The 10139-nt window shown below is 35.4% G+C and overlaps 1 protein-coding gene across 6 annotated transcripts; it reads left to right on the forward strand.

Annotated features, from left to right (window-relative positions):
* On the forward strand, positions 6084-8406 carry LOC104718434 (heat stress transcription factor A-4a-like). 6 transcript variants are annotated; one of them, XM_010436184.2, is made up of 3 exons: positions 6084-6366; positions 6866-7149; positions 7250-8406. In XM_010436184.2, the coding sequence occupies exons 2-3, from the start codon at positions 6928-6930 to the stop codon at positions 8201-8203; spliced, it is 1176 nt and encodes a 391-aa protein (XP_010434486.1). In that variant the 5' UTR covers positions 6084-6366; positions 6866-6927; the 3' UTR covers positions 8204-8406. The 6 variants fall into 6 exon arrangements, with proteins under 6 accessions (XP_010434486.1, XP_010434485.1, XP_010434484.1 ...); XM_010436183.2 differs by having other exon boundaries at positions 6869-7149; XM_010436182.1 differs by lacking the exon at positions 6084-6366 and adding an exon at positions 6373-6523.

The following is a 10139-nucleotide window of genomic DNA, read 5'->3' on the forward strand; positions in this document are numbered from 1 at the left end:
TATCCTTAAGATCGGACCAAACACACTTCTCTTCTTTAAAGAGTTTAACTCCACGTCAATGGCTTCTTTCCACTTTAGCCAATCTTTACTTTGAGTGCACTCTAATATAGACGTGGGTTCATGATCCTCATTCATTTCAAGTGCTACCTTGTATGCAAATATATCATCGATGTCGACATCTTTACGGTTCCATTTGATTCCAGACATTATATAGTTTATTGAGATCTCATCATTATCTATACCTTCAGGTCCTTGAGGTTCAGCGTCCCGAACCTCACTTGGTACCTCAGGACTTGCCGCAGCCATGTTTGTATTTTCTATAATTCCCTTATCCTCAGTCTGTTTTGCACCTTTAGACTTCTGAGGGTTCTTATCTTTGGAACCTAATGGTCTACCTCGTTTTAAACGTGGGTTAGACACTGTAGCAACTTGATTATTGTGTTTCTTCTGAACATCAATACGTACTGGTGCATTACAAGCTGGTATGTACGATTTTGTTACTCTCTTTGGGTCAGCAAAGGAATCTGGCAATTGTGTAGCTAGCTTTTGCAAATGTATAATTTTCTGGACCTCTGCATCACAGGATAGAGTCCGAGGATCTTGCCAATTCAAGGATGTTTGATTCCATGTTATTTCTTTAACCAGCTTGCTAGTCTCTCCACCCAACATAGGGAATTCGGATTCTGTAAATTGACAGTCCGCGTATCTGGCCTTAAATAAATCTCCTGTGGTTGGCTCAAGATACTTTATAATGGTGGGAGACTCATATCCAACATATATTCCCATCCTCCTTTGAGGTCCCATCTTAGTTCTCTGTGGTGGAGCAATCGGTACATAAACGGCACAACCGAATGTTTTGAGATGGGATATATTTGGCTCATGACCCGTTAATAGTTGGGATGGTGAATATTTGTGTTCATTAGATGGCCTGATGCGTATAAGTTCTGATGCATGTAAGACTGTGTGTCCCCAAGCCGACACAGGGAGCTTCGATCTCATTAACAATGGTCAAGCTATCAACTGTATTTGTTTAATGAATGATTCAGCTAATCCATTTTGTGTATGGACATGTGCCACAGGATGTTCCACACTTACCCCCATGGACATACAGTAATCATTAAACGCTTGGGATGTAAACTCACCAGCATTGTCTAGACGTATAGTCTTAAGTGGAAAATCTGGAAAATGTGCTCTTAATCTTATAATTTGAGCTAACATCCTAGCAAATGCTAGATTCCTTGTGGATAACAAGCAAACGTGTGACCATCTGGTTGATGCATCGATCATAACCATAAAATATCTAAACTTCCCACACGGTGGGTGTATTGGTCCACATATATCACCTTGTATCCTTTCCAGAAAATTTAAAGTCTCTTTATGAACTTTGGCTGGTGATGGCCGTATTATAAGTTTCCCTTGTGCACATGCTACACACGTGAGATTTTTAGAGATAACTTTCCTTTCTTTAAGGTTGTGCCCATTTGAACTATCAATTAGTTTACGCATCATGTTCTTTCCCGGATGGCCAAGCCGGTCATGCCATAGAGTGAACTGTTCATTGAACATTTTGTGCTTTGCCAAGTTAGCTTCTATCATGTTAATCTTAGCATGGTATAAACCAGTGGCTAGTGCAGGTATAGTCTCAAGGACCTTCTTATGGCCATTCACATTTTCTGTAATGTATAAAAATTCTTTGCTTCCTTCACCCTTTGTTTCAATATGATAACCATTCAAACGAATGTCTTTAAAGCTCAATAAGCTTCTCTTAGAGCTGGGTGAGTACAATGCATCACATAATTCTATATGTGTGCCGTTAGGCAATAATATGTGTGCCTGGCCGTAGCCTTCAATTAAATTTGCTATACCCGCAATTGTACTAACATTGACATTTTTCAATATGAGGTTTATAAAATATCTTTTGTCTTTCAAAATTGTGTGGCTGGATCCACTGTCCACCACTAGCACACTCATATCCTCAGCCATTTCTATAATGACAATAATTTTTATTTTAAACTTAAATAGAATAAGCAAAGAAATATTTAAATAATCATCCAATACATAAAATAAAATTAAAGCATGAAAGCATAGAAATTAAACCAAATCCATAACTAAAATTAGTTATCTTCCTTCAAACAATCGGAAGTCTCAAAATCTAGTGAATCATCATTCTCATGGTCGAAGTCCTCTTCACCATCGAGATGCACATAGTTGGCCTCTGGATTTTTCTTCAAAGTCTCTTGATATGCATCAATGAGATGCCTAGGCGTTCTGCAGTTCTTAGCCCAGTGGTTGGACATACCACATCGGTGACAAACCGATTTAGCCTTGATTTGCGGTTTAAAGGACCCACGGCCCCTACCACCACGGCCACGGCCACCACAGTCGTAACCATCAAAATGGCTTGCCTGGCCCCAACGACCACCACGTCCTCTGCCACCACGGCCACGGCCATAGTGTCTTTCTCTGTGAACGTAGTTGGTCTCCTTGGGCTCTTTAGGCTGTTTAGGCTCATTCTGTTTTGCCACATCAACCTTGTGTGCTTCCGGTAATGGGGTTGTACCGGAAGGTCTCATAGCACTATTCATCAACAACAGCTCATTATTCTGCTCAGCTAGTAACAAGCATGAGATTAAATCCCCATAGGTTTTGAAACCTTTTTCACGGTACTGTTGCTGAAGTACTATATTGTGAGTACTAAAAGTAGACAAAGTCTTCTCTAGCAACTCTCTCTCCGTGACTTCAGTACCACACAACCTAAGGAGTGAGACAATCCTAAAAAGCTCAGAGTTATACTCATCCACGGATTTGTAATCCTGGATCCTTAGGTTCTTCCAATCGAATTAAGCCTTTGGTAGGAGCACCATTTGTTGGTGTCCGTATCTGCGTTTAAGCTCTGTCCAAAGGTCAAGTGGATTCTCTATTGTGAGGTACTGCTCTTTGAGACTCTCAGCAAGGTGATGGCGCATGTGTTGAATGGCCTTGTACTTTTTCTTTTCGGTCGGATCGTAATCCTCCTCAATGCATTCAAACAAGTCCTTTGACTTCAAATTTATCTTGGTGTCCAATGCCCACTTCAAGTAGTTGTTTCCAGAGACATCCAAAACGGCATAGTCTAGGTTATTCAACCTTGCTATCTGCATAAACAGAAATAGACAACCGATTAGCATGCGGTATTTAAGACCGAACCATGCATTCAAACAATAGGCCATGCGGTATTTAAGACCGAACTATGCCATCAATTTAATCTTAGGTCATGCGGTATTTAAGACCGAACCATGCCTTGTTTTTCTTTAAATTTCGTGGTTTAACTCCATGCAATCAAGACAACAAAATCAAATAGATTAAGGCATGCAATAATTTCCTTTTTACTAGAATTTCCTTTTCTTAGATAATTTTAGAAATTTTCCTTTTTCTTAATTTAGATAACAACAAAATATTTTCTAAACTTTAGGATAATGATTATAATTAATTTAGGAGTTATCTAATTTATTTTTTCTATGCAAACATAGAATAATTTCGATTTTAGTGTTTTTAGTTTTAGGGTTTGAATTTCTCAAACACCTAAATCGATTTTAATTTAGGATTTTAGGGTTCTTATGCAACCTAAATTTACAGGAAAATTCTATGCCAAATTCAATTAATTATTTCAAGGATGCATGCAATATTCGGATTTTTAATATTCCTAGAACAATTAGATTTAACCATCGAATTTAACAACTCAAGTTCTAGGTTCTTATGCAACAATCAATCAAGCAACAATTTTAAACAATCAAACAATCCGATTTCAAGCTTGATATATTTTGGTGCAATTCACAAAACAATCTAACAACCCTAACATCCGATTTTAAGTTTTAGGATTTAGGAATTTAAACTTTGTTAGATTGTGTACTTGTATGTTTAGGGTTCTTATAGATTAAGTACCAAATTCGATTTTATAGGTTCTAAGGAGGTTTGATCATAGTTTACCTTCCACCGTTTGGGATCTGACTGGACATGAACCGGGAGCTAAAGACCTTGGTTTTAACCTTGCTTGATTCCCGAACATAACTTACCCCGGACCACGAACCTCGAACAAAACTCCAACAAAACTTTTGATCACGAACCTTGCTTGCCCTTGAACACAAACTGATTGCCGAACAGGAGCTTCCACGAACAAAGGGAGAAGAAAGCGGCGGTTTTAGGGTTTGGTGAAAAGAGAAGTATGAACGGCGGCGGTTAGGGTTTTAGAGTTTTTACTCAGCTAGATATAGAAACTATCGTGCTGATAACGTGTTGTAAACTAGAAGATTCAAAGGTAGAAATCTCTTGTTCTTATTCTTATTATTAATGTCTCAACGAGGTTACACATATATATAGAGTACAAAGACAAAGACTAAAACCGACTAGGAATAGGTAATGGCCGATGGGCCTATGTCTGATGGGCCGTACATGGACGGGCTGTACATTGGCCGGTTATGAAGTCCACCATCCAGTGTTTTACAACATTTCATTGTTATTAAACAATTTTATTTAGGTTTTGAATGGTTGGTTCATACCGCACACTCCAATAAGTATTAGTAATTTGGTAGCTCAGCTCCATCTTAGAATATAGAGCATTTTTAAAGTAAACTAGAAAAATGTGGATAAATAGTTATATTTTAATATAGAGTTATTGTTCACTCTATAATAACATTTTTATTGGTCTATACTTGGTCCGATATTAGTATAGAGTTTATCAACAAGTGTGAATGGTAAAAAATAGAGGAGTGGTCCGACTTTAGTCCGGTCTGAAGTGTACCAACCAACCATTCAAGATCTTAGTCCATGTATTGTATATCACTTCTAGTACTGAATAACAAAACCAATAGTAAATCACATTACATATGTTACATATTCAATTTCTTTTTCCGATTGCATGCTGGTTATCTACAATTTCTAGAAAGCATTTACTCGAGTTTAAAACTGAGTTTTTCTTTTCATTTTTTTTGTTACTATTATAGTTTAATTAGACAATTGTTTTTTATATAAAAAATAGTTATTGTCTTATTTAATTGGGTAAAAAAATAAATTCATTTTTTCTTATCAGAATTTTGGAATATACCGTTGACTGGGGACAGTGAACTAAGCACATACGTATACATCATTTAGAGAAATATTAATATTTTGCTCGTCGAACCGGATTGATATCATCATAATATTCTTTTACATGAACACTGCCACAGGTGTAATCTAACGTTTGACATGAATTTAAAATCCTCTTTCAGGTGATACTTTAAAACCTAGGTGATACTTGAAATTCAAGTTTAACCCGACTTTTTTCTTATACAGTAGCGTTAAACTTACATAATGAATACAGACTTAATTCAATTTCTTGTTTACATAATGCGAAATCTAGTTGTAATTAAGGACAATATCTGATTTTTTTTTGTTGTTCTTTTTACTTTTGCAAATCCAAGCTCATCCTCTTTAGTTTAATAAAAATCACGTCGTTGCAATGTTTAGTTTACAGATGAGTTTTTCTAGTACAAGTGTACAACAGTACAACTGCAGATTACTATGCCAAAATTGGTATATCGACAACGTACGACCACATAAAAACTATTTACATATCCTCCTATTTGTTTTACCATGAACTAATACAGTATGTCAGTATGTTTCATGATTCATCAAAATTTAACAATAAAGAATTTTCAGACGTTTAATTAAACAAAAAGAAGGCATGCATGATATCTCTACGAAATGCCATCACAAATTCACAATAGAATATTCAAAGTGGACCTTTCAATTTCGTTTCGTGCCCTCCAAAAAAACAAGACTTTTTTTATTTATAAATTCCAAAAGATAACAACTAATTTTTTTTTCACGGTCATAAATGCTTCTACATTACCACACAAACAAACAAGATCTCTAAATGATTTTTTTTGTTTTCTGTTATATTCATTGACTATTTCACATTTTCTATACTTTTTAAAAAAGCTATATGCTAAAAACAGCTCTATCATCATCTCATGGGGTGATTTTGATATAAAGAAAAAAGAAATAATAATAAAATAGTAAATAAAAAATTCGACCAAACCCAATCTTAGCAGAAACAATGAAACAGCTGTTCTGTTCTGATTCGAACACGGCTTCATCAAATCAAAAGCTAAAAAAAAAAATCCTGAATTAAAAAACTCACAAATCCCCAGAAATTTATATAATCTCTCACTAATTTCTTTCTTCTGTTTTTTGTTTCTCGGTTACGCGTAGTTCTAATTAAAAACGACGAAAGGTTTGACGAATCTTCGTCGTAAATCTGCAGCTGCTCCCCACCGGGTCAAGCGACTCGTTTACTTTTCTACGGTCTTCTCTCCACAGATAAACTTTGATATTTCAGCGGCAATAATGGTAAGGAGAGAAGTACACATAAGAAGACAAATCGTTTCTGTTTGATAATATTCTCTGTTTGATTTACTTAAATACCCACACAAGTCGAGAAGCCTTTTTTCTTTCTTTCTTTCTTTGTGTTCGAGAAGCAGAGAAGGTTCCAGAAGCAATATAAAAGGTTGTTCCTTTTTTTTAATTTCTCTGATTAAGTGAGATTTTAATGTTTTAAAGGGTTTCTAGATTCGTTGAATTTTAAAGGGGTTTATGGTTTTAAGGGCTTCTTAGAAGCTTTTAGCTTCATTTTGAGAAACAGTGGTGAGGTTTTGGGGTTTTTGTTTCAAGTTCGAAGCTTTCTTTTTTTTTTTAAGGGAATTTTGGGTTTTGAATCTTATCCAATTTTGATCGAAACTAGTGAGTCCTTAACTCTAGTTTATGTGTACTAAAGTTATTGACTTGAAAGCTTGTATCTTTGGTTCTTGAAGCTTATAGTTAATATAACTTGCTCTGCTTTTTGTGGCAGTAGATTGAATCAAGGAGTTGAAAGTTGTGGTTTTGTTTAAAAGATTTGGAAGTGTTTTAGAGATGGATGAGAGTAATCATGGAGGTTCATCAAGCTCACTACCACCTTTTCTTACAAAAACCTATGAGATGGTTGATGATTCTTCATCGGATTCGATCGTCTCGTGGAGTCAGAGCAACAAGAGTTTCATCGTTTGGAATCCCCCGGACTTTTCTAGAGATCTTCTTCCGAGATTCTTCAAGCACAACAACTTCTCGAGTTTTATCCGTCAGCTTAACACATATGTAAGTGCTTGTTGGTCTTTTGTGTTTTGTGTGTTTGATTTTGATTCAGTCATCTACTTTGGTTTGTTTAATTTAGTTTGGTTTGGGTTATGTTTTGTAGGGTTTTAGAAAAGCTGATCCTGAGCAGTGGGAATTTGCAAATGATGATTTTGTGAGAGGTCAATCTCATCTTATGAAGAACATTCATAGACGCAAACCTGTTCATAGCCACTCTTTACCTAATCTTCAAGCTCAGCAAAACCTCTTGACGGATTCAGAACGAGTGAGGATGAAGAATCAGATCGAGAGATTGACGAAAGAGAAAGAAGGGTTGCTTGAAGAGTTACAAAAGCAAGATGAGGAACGAGAAGGGTTTGAGATGCAAGTGAAAGAACTAAAAGAACGGTTACAACGCATGGAGAAGCGTCAGAAAACAATGGTTTCGTTTGTTTCTCAAGTATTGGAAAAACCAGGGCTTGCTTTGAACCTCTCACCGTGTGTTCCCGAACCAAACGAGAGGAAAAGAAGGTTCCCTAGGATCGGGTTCTTGCCTGATGAACCGATGATGGAAGAGAACCAAACATGTGTTGTTGTGAGAGAGGAAGGTTCCACAAGCCCGTCTTCACACACAACAGAGCATCAGGTTGAACAGTTAGGGTCATCGATAGCGATTTGGGAGAATCTTGTATCGGATTCTTGTGAGAGTATGTTACAAACAAGAAGCATGATGACACTTGATGTGGATGACTCGTCTACTTGTCCAGAAAGCCCTCCTCTTTCTTGCATACAGCTAAGTATCGATAAACGTCCCAAATCTCCTTCTTCTCCAAGGATCATCGACATGAACTCTGAGCCCGATGTTACGAAAGAACAGAACAATACTGTTGCTGCTCCTCCTCCTTCAGTAGCAGGAGCGAATGATGTTTTCTGGCAGCAGTTCTTCTCAGAGAATCCTGGCTCAACTGAGCAACGGGATAAAGCTGAAGATCGTAGTGAGAAATTGTGGTGGAGTTCAAGGAATGTAAATACAATTACGGAACAGCTTGGACATCTGACTTCTTCAGAGAGAAGTTGATAAAGTCAAAAGATTAAAAACTCTTTAGTCTGTTTTAGTTTCTTGTAAAATAGGTTTTGGCAGTTTTGTTGTCTTCGGTTAATAGTATTTGGGTCTGGTTCAGCTGTTTATTATCACATGTATGTTCCACATTTCATTGTAGCAGACGACTACTACTATGTAACATTAATCTTGTTCGGACTAGGGAGCTTAATCGAAAAACTTATTAATGGATTAAAACAAAAAGCAGAAAGAGATGGTAAAGCAACTGTTGAACTAACAAAGATAACAATGGCAAGATAATACTGATAAAACTTGAACTTCAATGGTAATGATAAAATAAGCTAGAACTTATGGATGTTGTTCACTAGATGCGATTGACTTCGAACGAAATCATAATTTCCGAAAGTCCTATAGGTTGAAGTCAAACCTCTAGATCCTTTACTTGCTTCGCCTTCTCCTCTTTAATACTCTCTCGAATAATGTTCTCCATAAGATGAGGTTGATCTCGGATAAAAGCTAAATATACATATTTGAGATTGAGGAGTTATCTAATAAGTTAGTTTTTTTATTTGAATTAGTAAAGTTTGTCTAAGGGTTTTACTATATAAGAAGATGCAAGGGTGTTGCATAACTTATGAGTTTTAGAGAAAATAAGAGAGAGTTTTAAGTTTTGAGTGATTTTCTTAAAGATTAATAAAAGAGAATAATTCTTTTAATTTCGTGTTCTTAATAAAAGTATAATGTAATTTATAATCAGAAAACTTTTGGTGGTATATATTTAGCTCCTGATCGTATTTCTCTTTGATTAATCAATGTAATTAAAAAAAAAAGAAGATATAAACCAGAGTACATGTGATCAGTAACTTTTCCATTATTCAATTATTACTAAACCGCTTCCACTAATAAAAAGTGGATGTTTTGAAATTCACTACTCACAAATGGAAAATAATAAGAATTAGAGTACTACAAAAAAAACTAATTAATTTGAATTTAGAGAAAACCCTAATTATGTGGTTTTAAAAAATAAATTCTATACATTTTTGAAAACAGTAATTCTTAATGCAATGTGCTGGTGGGTACAACTTAACACACGATTTAGGAAGAAATAATATTGCTTACACAGTCATTGTAAACCACATCCGATCAAGTTTCAAACAATTTACGGGAAATGATGATCATAGCTTCTTTCGTATTATTGTAAAAGACCTACCTAAAATGATCACGTTTCGGCTATATAATCTCATCTTAATCAACATCATCTTCTCATCTTAATTTCATTTCCCAAGCTTTTACTTTACTTTATTCTTCTTTTTTTTATCAGCTGGTTCATTTGCAAAAGCTACAATGGCGGACCCAGTCGTGAACGCTAGAGAAAATATTTCCGATGTGTTAGATAGGTACCACACAAATGTTGTTGCGCACGTTAATAATCTCGTAGACGAGGTAAGCTTCAAATGCTGCGTATCTTATTCACTTAATCTTTTAGTTTGTAACATTCTTTTTTTTTTTTTACGGTTTGCTAATTAATGTTGTTGTTTAGCTAGAAGAACTAACGTAACTGAAGAAATAAACTTCTTAACAGAATATTTATTTTTTGTAAATTTTGCTACAAATTTCTTGGGTTTGAAATTTGAGCAGCAGTGTCTAGAATTAACATAATATTGTCTTTAGGTGTTAACTATGAGTCTAAACGGTAACATATGCATGTTGTAAGGAATTTTTGAGCAATTGTTGATAAATTTCGAAGAAAAAAAATGTTACATCATTTCAACACTTAAAGAATTATTGAAGAATTGGTGGATTTTTTTGAATTTTTTTTAGATATTAGTTTATTTTCCTTTTTTAGTTTTAATTAAAAAACATTTATGAAACTTTTAGATATTACCATGCATATTCAGTTTCCTCTTTAAAGGACCGCTTGGAGGATGTTATGCAGATCATCTACGCTATTTGC

The sequence above is a fragment of the Camelina sativa genome, chromosome 10, assembly GCF_000633955.1.
Source record: "Camelina sativa cultivar DH55 chromosome 10, Cs, whole genome shotgun sequence".
Taxonomy (NCBI): Eukaryota; Viridiplantae; Streptophyta; class Magnoliopsida; order Brassicales; family Brassicaceae; genus Camelina; species Camelina sativa.